General features: G+C 45.4%; 1 protein-coding gene across 6 annotated transcripts in view; it reads left to right on the top strand.

Moving 5' to 3' along the window:
• TRAK1 (trafficking kinesin protein 1) overlaps nt 1–7,888 on the top strand; it is a 132,874-nt gene extending 124,986 nt beyond the window's left edge. For 5 of the 6 annotated variants that reach the window (XM_021717816.1, XM_021717813.1, XM_008068552.1 and 2 more), the window contains 2 exons: nt 1,933–2,035; nt 5,041–7,888. In XM_021717816.1, coding sequence (XP_021573491.1) covers nt 1,933–2,035; nt 5,041–5,839 — 902 coding nt within the window. In that variant the 3' untranslated portion in view covers nt 5,840–7,888. Of the gene's footprint in view, nt 1–1,932; nt 2,036–2,793; nt 2,887–5,040 lie in introns of all 6 variants that reach the window. The other variant, XM_021717817.1, reaches the window with a different exon arrangement.
• The last annotated feature ends 17,080 nt before the right edge of the window (nt 7,889–24,968 follow it).

The raw sequence follows: 24,968 nt of genomic DNA, 5'->3' as shown, positions 1-24,968 counted from the left end.
GTGGTCATTTGACCTTTTGATTTGACATTCTGGCCATGTTTTAAAATGGGGTATGCTTCTAATTTTTAATCCAGCCTTGCCTTCTTTGATTTTTTTGAACATGTTATCTCTCCTTCAATTGTTTTGTCTTAATTTTTCCTATTTACTGCTTTTCTCCCTCCCTCCTTCTCAAATAACCCTCATGCCTGTTGTTTGGGATGCTTTTCTCAGGCTTTTTGTTGCTTTTGTTTCTAGATCTTATTGCAGTAAGAGAATCGTGATTGTCTAGTTGCTTTCTCTTCATAGCTTATTCCATTTTGGTTTTGCTTGCAGCGGTTTCTTAGTTATCAGAGTTTCTAAGCCATTATGTTTATAGGTTGAGAAACAAAGATTCATAAAGGCCATTTTTATGTGTTTTTTTTTCCCCCTCCCTCCTGCTTTGCCCGAAGCTCTCTGTGGTTGAGAGCGTGCTCTTGTGGCTTGGTGCTGGCTGTCACACCAGGAGCCACGGGAGCCTCCTTTGACAAACAGAGCTGGGTCAGACCATAAAAACTGGGGCAAATCAGCCTTGCCTTGCTCCTCTAGTCACTGTCACCATTTTTGTGTTCTGATTTGCCCTGCCTGCCTTAATATGTGTGTCTCCAGTATTTTTTGTTGTTGTCACTTCATCTGGTTACTGGTTTTCTTTTAAGACACAGTCAGCTGTGTGTGGCTTTGTAGGTTTGGGGCACCAACCTATTCTGTTTTGTTTTCCTTTTCCTTCTTGTCAAATCCAAGAGAAAACCTACCATAGAAGATTCTGATTCACAGCCTTTTGAATCTTTGTGGCCTTTGAATCCTCATGGCCTCTGATGTTCTAATCAGTTTTCTCCAGGAGGTCTCTGGGGGCTGAGCTGCTGCAAGGGCAAAGGGGTGCGGTAGGGTGGGACGGGGGAATCACCCCAGTACTTCAGTGTGCATGCTATATGGTGCAACATCTTTTTTTTTCTTCATTTTTCCCCCCTAGTGCTTGAGATATGAATGAGAATGACCTCCACAATCATGATGTCTCCCATAGTCTCTTTTACTTGTTCCTTCGCCAGCTTTCTGATGCATGGTCCTAATACTTCCGTGATTTACTTTGCTTCAAACCATAGTCTTCAGCCCCCTTGACAACAACTTGTTAGAGCATCAAAAGAAAGGAAATTGAGGACAAATCGCTGCCATCTCCTTTTTGTTAGAAATCAGACATCTTAGAGATGGCAAGAAAGCAGTGGTGTGTGGGACAGGAAAGAGGGACTGGTGCCACTTGCACAGTATTGGGCCAGACTTGATGCTGGAGCTTTAGCGTCCCAGAGAGCCATGATCTCTGGAACTCTTTGCCATGTTGTTGTCAAGGCTGCTGAGGTCCCCATTTCCCACCATGACAATCACAAAGAGGCAGTAGTGGAGCCAGCTTCCCCCAGCCCCTTTTTGTATGAACAAAAAAGGGAGCCGTGAGCCTTGACCCTGTTTACAGGTGCCAAGTGCCTCTCCTTGCTTGCACCTCTCCCCTTCCTCCATGCAGGCGTTTGGTACCTGTTTGCCAATGGAAAGAAATGTAAAGCAACAAAAGAAGATAGCAGATTTTGATCTGAGGAGGGAAACCAAATTGACCCGCAAAGACCCATTAACCCTCCCCCTCCCCCGCAACCCAAACTGGATCCACTACTGACCCAAGAATACTGATGAGGGACCTTGTCTGAATTGGGTCGGAAGCTGGAGTTCGATGCATTGCAGACCAGGGCTCAAAATTGTGATTATTTTTGAGGACCCACCATCAGTTCAGAACATTTGTGTTTCACCTTCCTCGCCCAGATCCAGTTAACAAGGTAGCTCATTGCTTTTTGCATCTGTTGAGTGACATGCTGGATTTTTATTTGTATTGTGATTATCCTTGGATGCAAGGAATATGTTTTGTTCCCCCTCATTTAGCACACCATCCTGGGAAGTGCATGTCACAGACCAACTCCACGTTCACCTTCACCACCTGTCGCATCCTGCATCCTTCAGATGAGCTCACTCGGGTCACACCAAGGTAAGGGACTCTGGCCCTGGGGAGGGAAAGGTGGGGTGAGGATGGGCACTCCCTTCCCTGCAAGGCGTATCATTGAGGAAAGCCAACTCATTCAAAAGCCAACTCTAGCCAGCTTAAGCATCTCATAAGCATTTGCAGTCATCTGTTCTGGGTCCCATCTTTGCTTTTGGATTGAGGCTGTTATTGCCTCAGATCCAGCCCAGATGAAGAAACCTGTACCCACCTTCAGTTGTCCTTTTAGTTAGTCATGGAATGAATTCTTAGACCCCTCCTCAACCAGCTAAAGCTGACACTACCTCAGACCCTATAGCCGAGACTGTTGGATTTTTGCCCCCTCCACAGAGCATGGAGTTCTTTTATGCATGGAGTCAGTGAGCCCTGGGAAGCCCTTGTGCCTCTAGAATAGACCTTAGGTATCATGCACCACAGCCAAACTGTAATGACCAAAACAGTCAAAACTCCAAGACAGGCACGTGCCCAGCATAGTCCATTTCTCTGGTGCACAGTTTGTCAAGAGGACTTGTCTAGTGTGGGTTGGTCTGTTTGGCTTGATTTCAGGCCTTCCATAGCTTCCAGGAAAGGAAAAATGGTCTCTCCAACATAGTAGAGTGATCTCCTCAGCCATTTCCTCCGTGGTGCAGTCAAGTAGAATACCGGGTTAACAGAAGGTAAAGTGGAAAGGGAGGGAGGTAAGAAGAGTGAGCTCAGAGGGAGCCACCACCCAAGGAGCACCATAAACTATGAATAATTCTTCGCAGGTCATGTGAGGAAGACGACGAAGCAGCCAAATGCCCTGTTGAGCTGAGAGGAGATGTAGGGCAGAGAGTCTGAACCCACAGGCGAGGCAGGGGGTGAGCACACCACCAGCAGTGCCTGCCCCAGCAGGGTCATGGGGAAAGAGCTATGTGTGCACGTGTGGCCACCACTAACCCGGGGACTTAGGCGTGGATGTGTCTCTGTGGTTATGCCTGGCTAATGTGGCCTTGACAGTCCATATTCCTAACCCATCTAAACACCCCCAGTCAAGCCAAGTGCCAGTACTAATAAAGGCCTAACCTGAAGTTCTCACCAGACGGGGATCGATACATTTTGGCTTTGTCTTCTCCGTCTCCCTTCCTGCTCCCGGAGAACCTGGCTTCCCCATCCTGTGGCTTTATGTTTGAAAGAGGTTGTTTTTTTAAGACCATGGGACAAAGCCTCCCCTGTGAGAGGCTGTTGTTCTGGGAAACTTGATGGCACTCTTCTGACTGTAACCTTAGGACTCAGACCACACAAGGGTCTTCATTTGGATGTCCACACGGCCATGCTGGGGATTAAAACTGCCTGAGATGTCAGTAGCAAGAGTGCTTTTTTGCCTGAGTTTGAAAGAAAGGCTGTTGAAACAAAGTTGAAAATCTCCCTGGGAATAGCCAAGTAAACAAAATTTTAAGTCTAGAACCCCTTTTTCCCTCTAGTGACTGGATATCAATATTTGTAAAAATCTACCTGTGCCTCTTGGTGAATCCACATTTTTAACCTTAGGAATTTGCTATGGTTTCTCTGAGTGTTCCCCACCTGCCAACATTCCCATTCCTGAGCTTATGTGAGATGGGCTTGTTCTGTGGTCCCCTACCCTGTGCTGGCCAGCCAGTGGAAGTCATCTTGAAGTGTGGATCCCAGTGGTGCCTCTAGTGTATACTTGCTTTTGAACGGTCTCCCCACCGAGGGAGGGGGGCCCCCTCTTTGTTCATTCCAAGGACCTGCTCCAGAATAGACCCTCTTCTTTCTCTTTCCCCCAGTTGGTGCTTTGCCCAAAGAATCTGGGACTCCCCCAGCTAGGATGGGAAGAGAAGTCTCCATCCCCAGCTTCTGGGGACCACCCAACTGACCTGTTTCAAGGGGCACTGGCAGCCCCAACCGGTTCCTTGAGCCAACACCAGGGCAGGTCCCATGAGACTGTCAGGAAGGATATGTTTCTTTGCCCTTTGGTTGCTTGTTTAGAAGCAACGCAGGGCTTCCATGCCTGTTTGGCCTCCCTGCATCCCTGTAGCAGCTGTTAAAAGAGAAGCTTTCCAGTTTTTTAAGCAGGCAGCAATACATGTCATTTCCCTCTACAGCCCTTCTGGTAAACATTTCTGTCCAAATAGCCTTCACAACTGGATCTCAGCTGCTGGAACCTAGTGGGTTCTCAGATAGCATGACACAAGTGAATGGACAAATCTTTCTACTTTTCTCTATTACTTCAGGTTTCTTACACCTCAGTGGGCCTTTTTCTAGGTAGTGCTGTAGATATGGGTCTGCTAATGCGTGACATGGCTTCCCCTGACCCCAAAACTCCACTGGTCAGAATGGATTAGACAAACATGTGAAGAGGATTAAGGGGCAGCACTGTACAGAGGAAGGAGCGCTATCCTGGGAGTCAGGAGGCCAGGGCTGCCACTGACTTGATATATACCACCAGACCTTGGCCCACCTGCTGTGGCCATTTTCACCATTCCTTAGATAAAGAGTATCTCTTATCCCATAGTTCTGATCACGTCTAGATAAAGGATATCTCTTATCCTATAGTTCTGATCACATCTTGCCTCAGGGGGAAGTAGATATTTGGAAGGAATGCTGGCTTCTTAGTAAATTTGGTTGGGAAAGAAAGCCTCTATACTTTCTTGGGAATCATTCAGATGGGTTTGAATATTAGGTTGTTCCCTGAACAGGTATGACACTGAGTAAACCTCTGAGCCTTTCTTCATTTTCAAAGGAGACAGTTACACTCACCCACCAGGAATGGGCAAAAAGGATCACGTGCAGCTTCCAATTAATTTAAACCATGCCCTCATTTAAGGGAATCTGAGACTGCCATGGGCGAGAGGGAGGAGTAGATGTGGACAGAGGCATCTGGGGGGGTCTCAGCCCGGGCAGTCTTCTTGTGTCCCAGGCCTGTCCTCACCCCCTGCAGGGGCTGGCCACTGATCCTTTCTGTGGTGATTATGGTCATTTCTGATGAATAACTTGCCATCTCTTTCTTTCAGCCTTAACTCAGCCCCTACTCCAGCTTGTGGCAGTGCCAGCCACTTGAAATCCACACCGGTGGCCACACCATGCACTCCCCGGAGACTGAGCCTGGCTGAATCCTTCACTAACATCCGTGAGTCCACGACCACCATGAGCACATCCCTGGGGCTCGTGTGGCTGTTGAAGGAGCGGGGCATTTCTGCAGCCGTGTATGACCCCCAGAGCTGGGACAGGGCCGGTCGGGGCTCCCTCCTTCACTCCTACACTCCCAAGATGGCTGTGATCCCCTCCACCCCGCCGAACTCGCCTATGCAGACGCCCACGTCCTCTCCTCCTTCCTTTGAGTTCAAGTGCACGAGCCCTCCTTATGACAACTTCCTGGCTTCCAAGCCAGCCAGCTCCATCCTGAGGGAAGTGAGGGAAAAGAAGAATGTCCGCAGCAGTGAGAGCCAGACGGACGTGTCCGTCTCCAACCTCAACCTTGTGGACAAGGTCAGGAGGTTTGGAGTGGCCAAAGTGGTGAACTCAGGGCGAGCCCCTATCCCCACCTTGACTGAGGAGCAGGGACCTCTTCTCTGTGGGCCCCCGGGGCCAGCACAAGCCCTTGTCCCTGGAGGCCTGGTACCCGAGGGCCTGCCTCTTGGATGCCCCACTGTCACCAGTGCCATCGGAGGGTTGCAGCTCAACAGTGGCATCCGACGGAATCGTAGCTTCCCCACCATGGTGGGGTCTAGCATGCAGATGAAAGCTCCCGTGACTCTCACTTCGGGCATCTTGATGGGTGCTAAGCTCCCCAAACAAACTAGCTTACGGTGAGGTTGGGAGGGGGCCCGTCACCCTGGAGGAGACCAACGTTCTGCCATCTTGCTCTCCACCTCCCTCTCTTCTCCCTGCAGTGCACTCTCTTCCTCTTCCCTTCTCTGTCTATTCCCTCCTGAGCTAGACAAATCAACCTCGTGCCTAACGGAGGAAGAGTGGAAACTTTGTAAAATGTGTACATAGGACTTGAAGACCTTGTATCCGCCCTGTTCTTTTCATCGGATCCCACAGGATGTGCCCCTGCACTGTCACCACTCTCATGAGGACTTCACTTGTGCTAGCCTGGGGCAAGGTGGTGTCCTTTTCTTCTTTCCATTTGAGAAGCACTGAAACTCCCCAATGTGTTCTTATCCCATGGATAGGAAACCAGTGAATGCTGTGGCTGGCTGCCTGTGTTGCACACCACGAGCTGTCCCACAGCACGGGTCGTAACACATCTGGCTATCATCGGACACCTCGCCTCACCCACCCAGTAAGAGCGTCAGGAGCCTCTATCCTCAGCTACATGCGGCTGACGTAGCTTACATGATCGAAGAGCTTTTCTTTCTTTTATGGGTGGCCCAGCTTCTTCATCACAGACCTTCACTACTCTGCCTCAGTGGACGGTTTCTTTTCTGAGGCATGAGCTTTTCTTTTCATGCCTTCAACTTGAAGTCATCCTGTGTTTTGTAATCAGCTGTCAGGCCAAATGTCTGACCCGAAAGAGAATGTATTTACACTCCTGCTGCATTGCTCAGCAGCCCCTCCGTGTTCTGTGTGATTTGTTTTATTTTTCCATTTTTTTATATGCAGGGAAGTAATGGTTCTGGTAGTGTATGTTCTCTGTGTGGTTCTATGACACCGAAATATGAACTTACAACACGCCAAGCTGCAAATGAGACAGCAGCTTATTTCGGGGACCCAGTGTCACAACTAAATTAAGACCCAAGACAACTTTAGCAATAGGATGAAAAGGAAAGAGGATGGGGGAAAGGCTTATGTAAGAAATTTGCCAACAGTAAAAGCAAAGGGGAAGAACCACAGGCAAACGTAAGATCAAACTGACTCAAGGGAGAAAGGAGGCTTTGGCCTTCTGGGGCTCCTGTCCTTACTCTGAAACTTGAGGCTGGTCGCTGTGCTTTCCCTGTGCTGCCTTCTATTGCAGCCATTCAGTCTCCACACGTTTTGCCCTCTTGTTTCAGCACAATTAATGTCACAACAAAACAGTTTCTTCCCTCCAAAGTCCTCTGTCTCCTTGTGCCACTTTTTGTCCTTAGAAAAAAATAGAGGTGCTTGTGAAAAGAACCGTGAATGGGACAAGGGAGCCTGGTTCTGTTGCTGTCCCCGATTAAGTTTTTAAACTTATTTATTATTCATGTGTGCCGTATTTTAAACATACATCCTCTCTCCTTCCAGCTCCAGTCGTAGTGTGTCTGTGGCATTCCAATCCAAGCAGATTATTTATTTATCCTAATCTGAGGACTGCACTGTGCATCATAATGTCCTGTGACCACTTGCTCCAGGCATTTATGGAAGGGAAATATCCTATGTAAATGAAATTGTCATTTTGTGTCCCCTACCCCCCCAGCAGATGTGTCCTTCACTTGAGTGAGGGTAACTTTATGTCCACTGAGGATACTTTGAGAAAGTCCCCAGGGAGCAAGCTTCAGTCCCACGATTTCAGACAATTTATTCTCTGAACACAAGAGTGTTGGGTACTTATATTCTCAAATCTCCTTGCTGTTGTATGTGTGCACTCACTGCAAGTAACCTATCTTTTTATTTGAATGTATTTTCAAGCAGTAGGTAGAATAACAAAGGAATATGAAAACCAAGGACTGAATGGACCACTTTATGTATTCAGAGAGAGGAGCCACCCATCATTGCCAGAAATACCATGTAAAAATCAGCAATTTGGAGGTTGCAGTATTTAGTATAGTAAGTAAATAAATGATCAACATTGTGCAACCACTACCAAAAAGTGTGTTATGATGCATCAAAAATCAACAATAAAATGTTATTCGCTAATGAGTATCAATAAAATAAGTTCAGATGATGGAAACCACACTGGTATTCTGATTTGTACTTCATTTTCTATCTTTCATCAAGAAGATCATCTCTTTATGTAAGACTTGAAGAGTTTAGCTCTTTGGGAAAATTAAATGAAAGGTATATACTTTCCATATTTTTTTTTTTTTGAGTTGGAGTCTCACTCTGTAGCCTAGACTAGAGTGCAGTGGCTGCTCCCGGCCACCACAGCCTCGGCCTGCTGGGCTCCAGCGATCCTTCCGCCTCAGCCTTCCAAGTAGCTGGAACTACAGGCGCGCGCTACCACGTCCGGCTAATTTTTTGATTTATTGTAGAGAGGAGGTCTTGCTGCCCAGGCGGGTCTCGAACCCGCGGGCTCAGGCAATCCACTCACCTCAGCCTCCCAAAGGCACGGGATTACAGGCTGAGCCACCGAGCCCGGCTACTTTCCATATTTTTATATGCCCTCTTTATTTCAACATTATACCATACCTTAGACAACTTTCCACTCAGAACCTGAAGATGCCCCTCCCTTTTCAGAGCTATGTCCTATTCCACTGTACACACATACCTATTGTAAATACATATATACCCGTATGAACCAATCCCCTACGGAGGGTCATGGTGTTCATTTGAATCTTTTGCTGTCACAGTGCTATAATGAGAAAACGTTGCATGTATGTGATTTTCCACATGTGAGCACCTCTGTGGGATAAATTCCTAGACTATTGTTGCCAAAGTGCCTTCCATAGAGTTGTGTTAAGAGACTTAAAGACCATTCACCAGCTGGGGGACTGGAAGAAGAACGAAAAAATAGAATAAAACCTATTCTGCCACCTCAGTATTTGAAAGCAATGAAAATGTTGCAGTCTCACCAGGGCTCTGCTACCAGCCTGAGACCCACGTGGCGACCGAGGACATTATGGCGCTAAGCATGTGATGGCCCCCGAGAACTCAGAGATGCCAAACAGCTGCAGAACCCCAAGGGGTATTACAGCTCTCAGCTCTTGCTTGGAGAATCCCAAGTCCTCAGGGAAGGTTACAGCTTTCTCAACTTCATGACCATGGCGGGGGCAGGGGGTGTAAGCAAGGTGACATTTATTCAGGAAAGCAAGTGTTGCAGCTCTTACAGTGAGAGGGGACCCAAGTGGGTGGCCTAGGAAAGGTCACTGAGACTAGGAGTTTATAGGACTCAGAAGCATGCTAATTGGTTGGCAGTAGGGACTGAAAATACACTAGCCTAATTCGTTAGCAGTGAGTACTAATAAGTAGCATGACAAGGCTGATGGGAAGAAGAGTGAAAAAGGGCCAGTTAGGAAAAGGTGCATGAAAAAGGGAGAAAGCCAGCAGAAAAAGGAATGGGTGTGGCTTTTGTCCAGAGCTTGCAGCTTGCAGCTGTTTCTTCAGGTAAAAATGGAGTCTTACCAGAGACCTGCCCTAATTGTCTGCCTAACTGGTTTTCTTCCTTACTCCTCTCTCAAAGTCATGCAAACAAACACCCATGGGATGTGGCATCATGGATTTTAAATCAGTGGCTACCATTTGGTCATCCTGTGACCGTAGGTCCTCCATTTTTTTAACCTGTTAAATGGGAACAGTTATACACCTTAGAGTTAATGCGTTGAGTCAATGTATTTGGAGCACCTAGCACGTGCCAGTCATTGTTGTGGGTACTGGGGAGACAGGGAGGAACAAGTGAGCCAGTTTCTACACCCGTGGAGTGTACAATCTGTTGAAAGGAGAACAATGACAACAAGCATAGAAATATAAGGGCTGTGCAGAGAACCAAAATAGGGTGGTGTGAGGAAGTGGGTGTCTGCTCTGGATTATGCAGTCAGAGGAAGTCTCTCCAGGGAGGGAGCATTTGAGTCAACCTTGTGAGATCTGATACAGGGGCATTTGGGCAGAGATAGCAGCTGTGTAAAGGCCTGGAGGTAGAAAATTACGTTGGTGTGCATGAGGAACAGAGAAGGCTGGCATGGCTGCATGCTGGTAGAATAAGGGGAGCTTGGTGGTGGCAGAAACTCACCAGATGGTCTGTTTGGTCCCCATGTTTTCCCACCACTGCTGTTGGGCGGGTTACATGGTTAGTTCTGGCCAGTGTGCTGTGAGCAGAGAAGGTCACATGGTTAGTTCTGGCCAGTGTGCTGTGAGCACAGAAAAATTCGTGCATGATTCTCTGCACTCCTCTCTTCCTGAAGCCACATTGAAGTGATGGGGTCTCCATCGTCCTGGGTCTCCTCGTGTGTGGACCAGAGCCTCCTGCCAGCCTGTATCTGACAGGTAATCAGAAAGAGAAGTAAACTTTTGCTGTTAGGCCAGTAAGATTTTGGGGTGGTGCATTAGAATCCCTGGGGGTAGTACCCAGGAAGCTGTGTTTAACAAGCCCTTCAGGTGATTCTGGTGCACACAAAATTTGAGAGCCACTGCACTAACCAGGTGGAGTTTGGGTGAGAGTTCTGCCATAGGAGGGATTCCCCTTCTCAGCCTATCCTTGTCTCAGGGGCTCTGAGAAGCTCAAGACTGCTGCAGACCATCTTGTGTGAGGGGGAAAGAGAAAGAATGGACAGGGTTTTTTTTTTTGAGTTGGAGTCTCACTCTGTCGCCCAGGCTGGAGTGCAGTGGCTGCTCCCAGCCACTGCAGCCCTGACCTGCTGGGCTCCGGCGATCTTTCCACCTCAGCCTTCCAAGTAGCTGGAACTACAGGCATGCGCTACCACGCCTGACTGATTTTTTTATTTATTGTAGAGACGTGATCTTGCCAAGTTGCCCAGGCGGGTCTCGAACCCTCGGGCTCAGGCAATCCACTCCCCTCAGCCTCCCAAAGTGCGGATTACAGGCTGAGCCACCGAGCCTGGCGAGAATGGACAGGTTTATCTGCCCAGCAGGGGCAGGGAAGGCTTTGAGGCAAGGTGACCCTGGATCTGGGCTTCGAGAACAGGCAGGATTTGCCAGGTGGGGAAGGCATTCCAAGCAGAGGGTAAAAGTATGGAGGAAGGATGGAAAAGGGGTTCTAGACTTCATTCCTCTAAGCTGTTCCTTACAGTTAAATGACAAGTGACAAAGAAGGGATGATGGAATTAGAAAAACCACCATTTTGCGACCATGGTAATAATAGCTAATTCAGATAACAATATAGGCCAAAACCATTGATTAAGAATTTGTTAGGTAGCAGAATATTTACACACATTGTATCTTCCCACAGAATACTCATTAATTTGCAAAGGGGGAAAATATCTTTGCAATGGAGGACTCTATGGCACGTCACTTTAAACAAGTCAAGAAATTTAACATTACCCAAAATGGAACACCCTGATACCAGCCACCTCCTGATATGTTATATATTGGGAAGGACACACATCACTTCTGTGCTGTTCTGCCACAGATGCAAAACCTGAATCATGAGGTTGGTGAATTGAAGGACACTTCATAAAACAATGTACCTAACCCTTTGAAAAATGTCAATGTCGTGAGGAACTGTTTTATATTAAAGGAGAGTAAAAAAGGACAACAATGTGATGCCAGGTGGGGTGCGATGCAAACCCGTGGATTCTTTGGCTCGTTTCTAAAATGAATTTTAGAGCGGCCAGCAAAGTTTTCAAAGTTTATTAATGAGAAGAAGGAAGATTCATGACAGAAAGACCTGCCATGGGCAAGTTTTTCAAAAAAGAAAAATCGCACTTTTGCTCTCAACTCCATACTAGATATAGCTACCTAGTTGTTGATATGCTAATGAATAGCTCCAGAGAGATCAACACCCTTGGCTTCTGGTGGGAGGAGCTGAGGGGAGGGGTCTTTTCCTGACCACATTGTCTCCTGCAGGAGATCTGCCAAACATTTCCAATTCACATATAATTATTTCCATGACTTGGGTCAGTTAAGGCCTTCTGCCTTTGACAGGGAACCTGAAAGGTTCTTAGTGATTATTATGCTAAACCATGCATTGAGAGTTTGATGGAGTTTTCTTTTGATTTACTGATGGGGTAGGGAAGGCTGCCAGCTTGGCCTGCAGTAAAATGTAATTTTTAAAATGTCTGAACGCTCTCTAAACCTACCTATGGAAAATTTATCTGTGTCTAACCTGTGCTAGCTACCCTGCCTTACAATGCATTTCAGGATCTGAATTGGATACCGGACTGGAGAAGATGCTATAAAAGACAATGTTGGGACAATCAAATTTGCATTAAAAAGTTTTAAAAATTGTATCATATGAAATTTCCTGAATTCAGTAACTGTACTGTGAATATATAAAAGCGTATCCTATTTCCTAGGAGATATATGCTAAAGGATTAACATCAAGGGACTTGATTTCTGCAAGTTGCTTTCAAAGGTTTTTGGAAAAAGAATGACTTGTTTTTTGTTTTTGTTTTGTTTTGAGTTGGAGTCTCACTCTGTCGCCCAGGCTGGAGTGCAGTGGCACACTCATGGCCACCCTTCCGCCTCAACCTTCCAAGTAGCCAGAGCTCCAGGTGCACGCTACCATGCCCAGTTAATTTTTTTTATTTATTGTAGAGACGACGTCTTGCCAAGTTGCCTGGGCTGGTCTCGAACCCGCAGGTTCAGGCAATCCACTCGCCTCAGCCTCCCAAAGTACTGGGATTACAGGCTAAGCCACTGAGCCCCGGCTGATTTTTTTTTTTTAAAGATGCATAAAAAAAGAGTTCATCTCAAAAAGTGGAAAGTCCCCTACTGATATATGCTTTGTAAACTTAAAGTACATTTTTCTGTCTCCTGAGTGTGGCAGGAGAATGAAGTGATATAGTGCGTCTTCCTGGTTCTATGCTGAATTTCCTCATGTGTATCCCAAGTCCCCCTCAATCCCTCCCCACAGCCCAGGGTGTTCAACCAGAGGATGCCATGACCTGAAGGGGAAGTTGCCAATGAGGCAGTTGATGAGACCAGAAAACTATGATGTGAGATTCTTGGTTTTCAATTATGAGGAAAGACAAAGCTGAGTTATAAGACCAAAAGATTTGGACTGAACATGCTGAGCCAATGTCTCTTTTTACTGTTTACTCCTCCTCTGCCCCTCCCACTTGTCAAACACAACAGAGACTGGATAAAGATTCTCCCAGCGGAGGAAGTCCGGGAGGGATTCCAACATTCACTCTATGTGGGAGCCCTTCACCTTCCGCTGTCCCAGGCCAAGTCCAATACTGTGGGAGAAGCCCCAGATGAGTCTGGAGAACCAAAGACAGATCCAAAGACAGATAAGTTTGCTTTGCAGGAAGCCTGGGGGTGTAGCGGTGTTTCAGAGCCCCCAGCAACTCATCCCCATCATGGGCCAGTGACCGCATGGGGTATTGAGGAGGTAAAAATGGCAGCAGGTGTATCTCAGTGGAGAAGAGCCCAGGCGATCCCCAAGTACCTGACCCTAGACAGATGTGGGAGTCGCTTCCACATATTGCCTGGGAGCAGGGAGACAGGCACGCGCTGAGAGGCCTTGCCAGTAGTAAGACAAAGGTGGACACAGGCCTTCCTGCCAACTCTAGCCAGTGCTGGCCCCCAGAACTTAGATGCCTCTTGGGGAGAAGTTGGTGGAAGAAGAAAGTCTTCCTAAATCCTTTGACTTGATTAGGCACTCATAATAGGGATTATGTCGAGATTTAGAAAAAAAAATGTGTACATCTGAGCTCATGGCTCGAAAACATCGTATCCTTGAAGAATTTATTTTTCTGTAGCCAGTAGAGGGCACTTGCAGACAGCGGAAGACTTGAAGGAACTGCCCCTGATGATCCCATCACAAGATTAGATGGGTTTGCTCTTCCCTGGAAAGCAATTCAGATAGGCAGCTGTGTCCCTCAGAACCCCCTACATTGCTGTAAATAGAGTTTGTCCGGAGTGCAAGTTGGGAGGAAATGCCCAGGAAGGAGGCATGACCCCTCACATTCCAGAGCCTCTCCTCACTTGGGACCAGGAGTCTGACGGCCTTTCTGGAGCTTCAGTGGATTCTCGGGGCTGCAGTGGCTCAGGGGTAGTGGGGCAATGCGAGACCCCCAAGGATTCCTTAGGTGGAGAGGACTTCCCACGTGAGCCTGTGGTCCTCCCTCCCACTCTTCCTTTCAGGATGTCCAGAGTCCCCACTCAGGCAAGACTCAGTTCCATGCTGCTCTGGGGACCCAGAGAGGAGCCAAACACAGTCCCAGCACCTGAGATGGTCTTAGTCTGTGGGGGCAGCAGGAGTGGTCATGGTTACAGTCAAGGAAGTCCCTCTACTTGGGGGTTTGGGAGCCACTTGAGGGAAGTCATGAGGCATGATTTAAGTCCTCCAGGCAAACCTGACGGAGGCATTCCAGGGCAAGAAGATGGCATGCGTACAGGCTGGGGGTGCAAGTGAAGAAATGTGGCATAGAATGAGGAGGAGGAACCCACCACCTTGAGTATCCTCCTCCCATACCCAGGAAACAGGAAAGCATTAAAACATTTTGTATTAATAGGGTGCATATCATCTTTTGAAATTAACCCACCCTTTTTAAATGCATCTTCTTTTTTAAAAAATTCTTATTTTTTACTTTTTTTCTGGAAATATTTGACAGAGAGAGCCAGGTATGTTGGCACGTGTCCGTGGCCTCAGCTACTCAGGAGGTCAGCTGAGGCAGAAGGTTCATCTGAGCTTGGGAGTTCCAGGCTATTGTTATGATCACGTCTGTGAATAGACGTTGCACTCCAGCTTGGGCAACATAGTGAGAACCTGTCTCTTTAGAAAATCTTTTTTTAAGTGAGTTACAGACATTATGCCCCCTTTCTCCTTAATACTTTAGCCTGTGTCTCCTAAGCCCTACAAAACCACAGCACAATAATTGAGTCCAAGGTTAGAGGAAGTGTTTGCTCATCAGTAATTTGGACATTCACCATGCCAGAGGGGCAAGGTTCAGGCTGATCCCACTCTGAAGTCCCAAAGAACTTAAAACCAGTGAGAGAAATCTGGGCCTTTCACTTAGACCAGCAACCTCCGGGATTAGTAGCCTCGAGGCTCAGCAATTCCTGCAAGTAAAAGTGACAGACCCAGGGAAAGGCAGCAAGGGAAGAACCTGCAGCCCACCACAAACAGGACTGGGAGAATTCAGTCCGGTTTCCAAGAGCATCTGGAAGTACTGCGGAGAGGGGGATGGGGTGTTATCGGTAGAGGAGATTCTCACGTGACAGGCAAAGGTTTAGGCATGTCTTTTCAGAGGAGAAAGAACAGAACAGTGATGTGTTGTTTTCTATACTCCCCAGTACATAAACCCATAGTCTTCCCTGGGGGCTCTACCAGTCACCTGAGACTCTGAGCCCAGAGTAGCAGCAGAAGTATCACCCCCAACTCTCTTGACTGCCTGACTTCCAGCTAATGGTGATCTTTGCCACCCTTGGGCCACTAGCCTGTTCCTGGAGAAGAAATTGTGTTGTGTGCTCAGCAATTTTGGAGTTCTGCAGAAACTATGGACTGATCCACCAGAGAAAGTCGAGTTGCCAGGCTCAGGAGTTAAGCATGCGGGCATTTCCAAGCTCATCAATCATAGTCCAGCCTCTAGTCCCTTTCTGTGGCTGACCTCTCAAGGCTGGAGTCCCGAACCAGGATGACTGTACATCATGGATGAAGAGGAAGGGCTTAGTCAGGTGTAAACAGCTGGCCATGTCTCTGGGCGTTATGGACACCTAGAATGGTACTTCTCAATTCTTGGTGGTGAAGGACTGGTTAGTTAATTTTTAAAATTTTCATCCCTGGGTGTGGTGGCTCATGCCTACAATCCCAGCACTTTGGGAGGCTGAGGTGAGAGGATTGCCTGAGCCCAGGGTTGGAGACCAGCCTGGGCACCTTGGTGAGACCTCATCTCTACAATAAGTCAAAAAGTTAGCCGGGCATGGTGGCACATGCCTGTAGTTCCAGCTACTTGGAAGGCTGAGGCAGAAGGATCACCTGAGCTCAGCAGGTTGAGGCTGTGGTGGCCATGAGTGTGCCACTGTACTCCAGCCTGTGCGACAGAGTGAGACTCCGACTCAAGAAAAACTTTAAAAATAAAAACAAAAAAATTTTCATCAATCTGTCACAGGCAAATATTTTTGTAAAATATACTAATAATTAATTTTAAAACTAAATTCAACAGACAGTAAGTTACATTTCAAAAACATAAGACCAAACATAGGGAAAAAATAACAGAATGATGAAACAATACAAATTATTCATTGAAAGTGTATATAGAGCATTTAGTAGAGAGACTATTATTAACTTCTGCCATTCTTAGGTTTTTGTTGTTTTTTGTTTTTTGGAGTCGGATTCTCACTCTGTTGCCCAGACTGGAGTGCAATGACATGTTCGCGGCCACTGCGGCTGCGACCTGCTGAGCTCAGGCAATCCTTCTGCCTCAGCCTTCCAAGTAGCTGGAACTACAGGTGCATGCCACCATGCTCAGCTAATTTTTGACTTATTGTGGAGATGAGGTCTCACCAAGTTGCCCAGGTAGATCTTGAACCCCTGGACTCAGGCAATTCTCTCACCTCGGCCTCCCAAAGTGCTGAGATTATAGTCTTGAGCCACTATACCCAGCCCATTCTGAAGTTTCTAACGAAACAAAAAGTTATGAGCAATTTTCCATATTAAACACATACTCTCACTTTGTATATCAGTATTACAGTTTTTAATGTGATAAATGAGGATTGGATTTTTCTAATTTATCTAAGTTAGTTAAGATTGAAAATAATGCAATTTTCAGGGGATAATGTACAGTATAAACTTCTGTTTTCTTTTAACAATGCTCACAATAGAGAAGCCAGTCTCGGAGAGAGAGGGTGATGGGAAAGGAAGATGAGATATTTAAAGCAACTTCCTGACCAAAAAAAAAAAAAAAAAAAATTCCAGTGGGGCTTGTTTTACAAGCTGTAAACTCTGGCTAAGATATGAACAATACACATTTTATACCCCCCCAACTTAGATAATAATGTTGAACTATAATTTTTTTAAAAACGGGATTAACATTAACTTGATGGTAAAATAAATAAGTGAGAACAATAAATATACGTTTACATTTGCCAGATTTTTTACACTTTTGGCTTATGGTTGACAAACTAACTTTAAAATCTCCCATGTTGTAATGGGTCCTACTGCCTGTGATCAGTCAGTCTGCTGCCCGTGCCACCTGCTGGTCACCAGGAGCGTGCAGTGACGCCTGAACTGGGCCCTTGGACACATGTTTGGACTATGCAGCAATGCCAGATGCTTAAAAAGGAAAACCATTCACTCTCGACTTCTGTTCTTATTTGATCATGTAGAGTGTGTGGACTGGCACGAGTCAACAGACCACCTTTTGCTGATGTGGAGGAATCCTGTGATCAACAGCGTTTTCCACTAAACCCAATACATCTCCAATTGTTAAGTGAGAAAGCTTTTGAAAAAAAATTAGTTATTTTTGCCTTTAGCAAATCACCCTCCATGGCACAGGAAGAAGGTGCTGCCTTGGAATGGGACCCTTGTGCTCCCCTCTTCCACAGAAGCATGTCCTCCCACCATCTATATCAGTAAAGCCTCTTTAGTTACAAACAGGAGAAATTGGCTTTAGATGGTTGTGGGGGCTTATTAAGAGATGAATTAGATGATGTAGTCTCCCTAAAGACAGAGAGCCAGACCTGGAGGCCAGAGAGGTAGAAACTTGTCTAAATTATGACACCAACCCACTCCCAGAGACCCATTGTCACTGCAGCCTGTGCCACTGGTTGTGGGTATGACTGGTGGAGCCAGCATCACAAGCTTATGCTCCCGCTGCAAGACAGGCTCAAGGAAATCGTCTCTGGTTTCCACTTTAGGGATGTAAAGAGTTTCCAAACAAAAGAAGGGTGTTTAAAGGTGCTTAGCAGACAAAAAGATTATGGAATGCCCACTACAGTCCATCCCTTGGCTGTCTAACACCTAGTTACACTCTTCTTCCTTGCTTAACTTCAAAGCACCAGGAGTGTGAGGATGTAGTGAGCTGTGATTGTACCACTGCACTCCAGCCTGGGTGACAGAGTAAGACCCTATCTCTAAAAAAACAAAATGCCCAATGGGAGGCCCAAACTTCACCTGTACATTGACCCCTTAGGTACCTAATCCTGAATTGTACCCCATATCTTTAATATAATAATAACAAAACACAAAAACTTCAAAACATAAACATCATCAATAACAACAAACACTTCCATTTAGCACAATACAGCTGTCCCCAAATTAAAAAAAAAAAAAAATGCATGGTCTCCTTAAGAGGGAGATTCCAGTTCTATAGAAGATTTTCAGACCTCATTTTGTTCCATCAAGACCCTGTCTTGATGTACTGGACCCTATTGTAATGTTAACCATGATAACACATCCCACATAAAAAGAGTAGGGGAAAATTAATTGTGCTGATTAAGTGATTGTCTCTTGGCTCTAAATTCACCATTTTTGACTCTGCTGGACCTGGGGCTTGCACCCCACTTTCATGTCAGATACTTCCAATAGGTGGAGGAAGGAGAGGAGATACATTTCTTTCTGTCTGTGCTGTTCCAAGGTGTCATTCCAGCACCTGCACCCACAGCAACATTTTGTTCTAGTCTGTAACTTTCCCCCCTCGTTCCCAGAAAGTGCCTCTTCACACTTCTGCCTCCTGCTCTATGATAACTGCCAGGTAACACATTGTCCTCAGAGCTTTGGGTTCCACCGGTTCAGTACCACTCCTCCAAGCTTCTCAATTTATTAATTCCAACCGATTCTTTTGGCCCCTCCAGCCCTAGAGGTGGTGGCTCTGATGCCTGTGAGCACGATGCTATCTCAATGTTCCCTTTTGATTTTTTGGTCATTTAATGCCTGTTTAAATGGTTCTCTGTATTCCCTATGTTGGGGGGAAGAAAAAGCCAGTGTAGTAGTTAGTCCTTGTCACTGGTTGGTAATTGTGACTTCAGTCCTCTATCCCCTATTTCTTGTTCCCTTTGTCCTCCGCTGGTCAGAATTTTTCACTCAGTGTGAGGAATGAAATATTCATTTCAAAAAGATCTGAACCATAGGTGGTCACGCATGTATAAGTTGGCTGTGGTCTCATGACCTGTTCAGAAACAGGGACTCAAGTGCATTGCTGTGATCATGCATGTCAACTGCAGGATGGAAGTGGACAGACCAATTAGAAGGCTAGTACAACAATCCAGGGGAAGGATAGTGGTGGCTCAGACCAAAGTGCCAACAGTGGAAGTTGTGAAAAGTGGGTAGATTCTAAAGCACATTTTGAAGTGACACCAACAAGATTTGCAGCTGGATTAGAGGAAAGGTAAGAAAGAAAGAGAGTAGTCAGAGGTCATGCCAAGGATTTTGGCCTGAGCAACTGGAAGGATGGAGCTGCCACTGAGTGAATTGGGAAGGTGGAGAGATTTATTATGCATACTGTAGCTAGGGTTCGTTGGAAACCCATCATGTTAGTTCATACATTGAAGAGATGAAACCTTTCTCCCTGAAAGTGGAGCAATCACTCAGAGAGACAAGAGCCTTTCTTTCCTCCTTAGATGTCCCAGCCCAGATTAAACTGGACACTCATTCAGACAGAAGATAGGACTTTGGCAATGTCTTGACTCCGGGAGAGCTGAGGACACAGAGGCGTGTGTGGAGATGTGCTCTCTTTTCTGCATTTGAGCGTGTTTCTTGTGTTGAGGTGGGCCCCAGAACAATTGTTCTTGGAGCTTCCCTCTCTGCCCAAGTTCAAATCCCAGTAGTTATGAAGTCCCTACTGAGCACTTCTGATGGGGACCACAGCTAGATTCATCCTCTCCCTGCTGTCCAGCACAGAACATGAGGTGTTCATTTGGATAGTTTATACTTTCATTCTAACTCAGTCACAGTTATGACTCCTGCGTCAGTCTGACTGTGTAATAAGCTGCTTGTCCTCCTGCACCCTGACGTCTGGTGTCACCTCCTTTAAGGAGACTTTCCTAACTCCCAATTTATGTTTGAGTCCTTGCAATGCAGGGGGTGACAGAGTAGGTGAAGATGAAGAGAGTTGTGTTGCTATTAACAAACTTCTATATCTAGTTTTTCTGTGTTCAAAATACATGATTACACGCCCTTGATGAAACAACATTTTTTGCTTTTCCTTTCAGTTTTTTTTCCACTCAAAAATCTGGAAAGCATAGTGTGTTCACTAATTAGAGGTAACCATAGCTACCAAGTTGCCTTCAAAATATCTCTGAGTTCTTTTTAATTTTCTCAGTTCTGATTCTACAAAAAGCATTCCACTTGTCAGTCTTTCTGGTTCTCTCTCCAGTTCCATGGGGGTGATTTTCCAAACCCAGAAGCCTTTTGGTAGCCATATTAAAAATTCAAAAGTAAGATAATAAAATAAACCACCCATTCTTCTTTGCATATTATATATAGTTAATTTGTATGTTATACATTGTACTTATTAACATTATGTGTATGTATTAAATTTTAGATTCAAGGGATACACTTGCATGTTTGTTACAGGAGTCATAACTGTGACTGAGTTTGTAGAAATACATCAAACCAGTAGTGAGTTTACTATCTCCTCCCCACACTGCCCCTTGTATCCCCTGGCTTGAACTTCAGAGAGCTAGAAACTGGAAGTGAGCTCTGAGGCATGGATAGTTCCAGGAGAAGTCCTTTAGTTCTGGCTCAAGGAGTGAAAAGGGGAACTCTTAATGTCCAAGAGAGCATGGTCGTTTTCTGGTTTTTAAAAGTTTATTCTCTTTCTCTGTTTTTCGTGTCACAACCCCTGGGCAAACCCACATCTACAGTGGCAGCAGTCAGTATGGGATGGGTAGGAGTCAAAATTCTGGGGAAGACAAGCCTTGCTTTTTGCTCAGAGGAGCTGTGATCCCAAGAGGATGAGGTCAACCTCTATTAATTTTTTTTCCTTTCTGTTCTCCTGCCACTTGTACCTGAACATGAGCCCAAATGTCGAGTTTCTGGGTAGAGGACCAAAAAAGGGAGCCTCAGGGAATGGAAAGTACTGAAGAGATGACAGAGAGGCAGGAGCTCAGGAAAGTGACTTCATACAGTTGTTTATGTATTCCAGGGCTCACCTCCAGCCATACATGTTTGAATTTTGTCCCAATTAGCATACTAAATACTGTGAACACTGAAGTGATGGATGTAACACCACCCAGTGCCCGGACTGGCTTCTGGGTGGCACATGCCTGAAATAAAGTCAAAGAGCAATATAAATCTTAGAAAATTGAACAGACATCAGAATCACAATCCACAGAAGGTAGGTTGGAACTTGTAGACTGAATCTGGCAGGTCCATCACCTGCTAAAACAAAAACATCAAAATTGTTCCTATAATGTAAACAAGACCAAGAATCCCATAATGTAATATTTAAATTGTGCAGGATAAAACAAAAATTATTGAGCATACAAAGAACCATGAAAATTTCAATTCTGCTTGGAAAACATAATCAATAGACACCAATGATAAGACTTTACAGATGCTGGAATTAGCAAAGACTTTAAAGCAGCTGTTATAAAAGTGCTCAGATGAGCAATTGCAAAGATTCTTGAGACAAATGTTAAGATAGCAAAGAGGCTAGGCATGGTGACTTATGCCTGTAATCCCAGCGCCTTGGGGGGCAGAAGCAGGAGGATCGCTTGAGCCCAGGAGTTTGGGACCAGTCTGTAGAGAGACTTCATCTCTACAAAAAAATTTAGTTTACAAATTAGCCAGTTATGTTGGCAAATGCCTGTAGTCCCAGCTACTTGGGAGGTTGACTTGGAAGGATTACCTGAGCCCAGGAGTTGGAGGTTGTGGTGAGCCACTGCACTCCAGCTTGAGCAACAGAGTGAGGCCTTGACTCAAAAAGAAAAAAAATCTTAACAAAGAAATAGAAGATATAAATGAAAATCAGAGGACTTAGAAATATGAAAACCAGACAAAGACACTCACTGGATGGACACATTAGCAGAATGGAAATGATAGAGGAAAGAGTCAGTGAACTTAAAGACAGATAACTAGAAATCATCTACAGTAAACCATAGGGACAAAAATAAAATTAAATTAAAAAATGAACAGAGCATCTTTGACATGTGGGACAATGAGAGGTCTAACATTTGTATACTCAGAATCCCAGAAAGAATAAGACACTGAAAAAATATTTGAAGAAATAGTGGTCGAAAAATTCCCAATTTGATGAAAGATATTGAACAAACCTAGAGTAAACTCAATGAAATTCACACCCAGACACACCATAATCAAAACTGAAAGCTAAAGACAAAGGAAAAATCTTGAAAGCAGTCAGAGAAAAATTATACATTATCTATGGGGGAACAATGATTTGAATGCAGATTTCTTATCAGAAATCATGGAGGCCATAGGAAGTGCCACAGTACTTTACAAAAGCTAAAAAGAAAAGAACTGTTAACCTAGAATTCCAAATCCAGCAAAAATATTCTTTAGGAATGAAAGTAAAAGACTTTCTCAGATGAAGGAAATTGAAGAGAATTCATGGGAGCAAACCTGCTCTAAACGAACTGATAGGTCGGACTCGGTGGCTCAGCCTGTAATCCCAGCACTTTGGGAAGCTGAGGCAAGTGGATTGCTTGAGCCCATGAATTCGAGACCAGCCTGGGCAACTTGGCGAGATCTCGTCTCTACAATAAAAAAAAATTAGCTGAGAGTTGTAGTATGTGCCTGTACTTCCAACTACTTAGAAGGCTTAGGTGGAAGGATCACCAGAGTCCAGCAGGTCAACGCTGGGGTAGCCTTGAGCATGCCACTGCACTCTATCCTGGGCAACAGAGTGAGATTCCAACTCAAAAAAAAAAAGAACTGATAAATTTCTCCAGACAGAGGGTACACCTGGCTCTATCCTGGCAGCTGAACTAGTGACCCATCTGCCTCATCCCTACCTTGCTGATTCCCAAGATAGCCACCAGGTATAAAGAATGGACTACCCATGTGACTCGAGCTATCATTTTCAATTTACAAGGTAAATGCAGAGATTTCAGACTTACACCTTCAGAGGCCAGTGGTATTTCTGAAGACCTGTGAGCAAGATAAAGGACTTGCATGCTTGGGGATGGCAGTACTACCACTTGGCCAAGACAACTGGTGTCTTTGATAATAACTGCCTATTGGAGAGGTTCCCATGGCACCCAGGCCTTGCAGAGTGCTCTTGAGACCAGTGAGAACCAAAAGGTAGCATTATGGTCCAGGGTCCCATACTGAGGATAAAAGTCACCCAAGGACTCTTGTTAATTTCTTTAACAACCCCTTCACTGTGGCGCACTTAGGCTGCTTCTACTTTAATATTTTGAGTAAATGCAATGAAAATCATCAGTGCTCCTCTTTTTCCTTCTTTGATATTGCCAAGCATTTCTGGATTTTAACTGCTGCAAAAGAAACAGGACTAGACACATGTGTGCTTGTGCTTGTGTGTTTGGGGTGGGTATATGCACACACTGCCACTCTCCACAGATGCCTGCATGCTGCCAGCATCTTTTTGTGTGAGTGGTCTGCCTTCCAACTTATGCCTATCTTGAAGGGACTTGACTGTGCTTTAAAAATAAATGAGCTGATGAAACTGCTCTAAACCCAATCCGTAACCTGAGTAGCAAAAGGATCTGGAGATATTTTTTCCTTTCTGATTATTTTATTAATTAATTCAACAAATATTTGCGGAAGATCTCCTATGTGCTAACCCTGTACATGTGAAAATCTTGCAATAAACAAAACAGACAAAAATCTCTGCCCTAATAGAGCTGATAGAATATTGGTGTTCTGCATTCATTGGTGAGACAAGAACCAGTGAATAAATACACATACAATGTAATTCCATGTGTCGATGAGTATGAGAAGAAAAACAAAACCTGGAAGGAGATAAAGAACAAGAGAATAATTTTTCTTTCTTTTAAAACATTTTTCAAAAAAATTTCTTTAAGAGACGAGATCTCACTATGTTGTCCAAGCTAGAATTGAACTCCTGAGATCAAACAATCCTCCCGTCTCAGCCTTCTGAGTAGCTGGGACTACAGATGCATGCTATCACATCCAGCTAATTTATTTTTTATTTTTTGTAGAGACAGGGTCTCACTATGTTGCCTAGGCTGGTCTTCAATTCCTGGACCCAAGCAATTCTCCCACCTTAGCTTCCAGAGTAGCTGGGGCTATAGGCCCCGGTCATTGTACCTGGCTCAGAGGTGCTTTTTTGGAGAGGATGGTTGGGACAGCCTCTGTGAGCCGGTAGTTTGGGGGCTGAATGAGCAAGAATGTTCCAGTCATGCTTTTGGGAGGGAGAGTGAGTTAGGCAGAGGGAACAGGGACTGCAAAGGTCCTGAGGTAGGAGTAAAGTTAGTGTTTTCAAATAATAACAAAGAAGGCAGTGGGGCTGCAATGGAATGAGTGAGTGGGAGAGGTGGTGATGGTAAGAGAGAAGTCAACAGGTGAGAATGATGATGAGTCTGTCTGGGGGTAGATCTGTCCAGTGTGGGCTTTGGGGATGGTAGGGAGTCAAGGGCAGGTACTCTTTCACCTGGGACCTTCTGATCCTGATTCTGTGGGAGGATGCAGCTCAGAGTAGGAGATGGACACAAAAAGTTCATTTTAATATCTGGTGAGAGATGTTTTCAGAACCTAGAGGAAATTAGCGAGGCAACCGTTTTCTCTCTTTTTGCTTGACTTCTGCTTTATTTATCTTCAGGACTAGCAATAACTTGAAGATGCTGAGGGGAAAATATTCATGGTACCTGGAAATCAACTAAGAGATCAGGAATCTTTCCTTTGGCTCTTCAAATTAGAGAAGAAAAATAGGTGGTGTTTTTTGTTGTTGTTTGCCAAAAGAACGAACCTAAATGATCTTTCTCTTGTGCTCCCTTTCCTTTGATGGTTAAGTCTGAGAACAAATTTGCTATTTGGGTTCCATAGGTTGGGGGCACATTGTATAGATTCCCTCACTTGCTGGGAGAGATGCCTTACAGTCAGGTTTGGGTGAAGTAAATCTTGGGAGCGTGAATCCTGTCTACCCTCTGGCTGATGTCCATGTTGAGACTTTAGTAGTTATGGGTCAGGGCAGGCCAGGTCTTTTACACCAAAGGTCCAGAGGTATCAGCCAATGCAGGGGCCACAAGGCAATTCTTTTTTTTTTTGAGTTGGGGTCTCACTCTGTCGCCCAGACTGGAGTGCAGTGGCTGGCCC

Source organism: Carlito syrichta, unplaced genomic scaffold (assembly GCF_000164805.1).
Source record: "Carlito syrichta isolate Samal-C Ts95f unplaced genomic scaffold, Tarsius_syrichta-2.0.1 Scaffold311198, whole genome shotgun sequence".
NCBI lineage: Eukaryota > Metazoa > Chordata > Mammalia > Primates > Tarsiidae > Carlito > Carlito syrichta.
The sequence above is the reverse complement of the archived record's forward strand: the minus strand, read 5'-3'. Positions and strand labels throughout refer to the sequence as shown.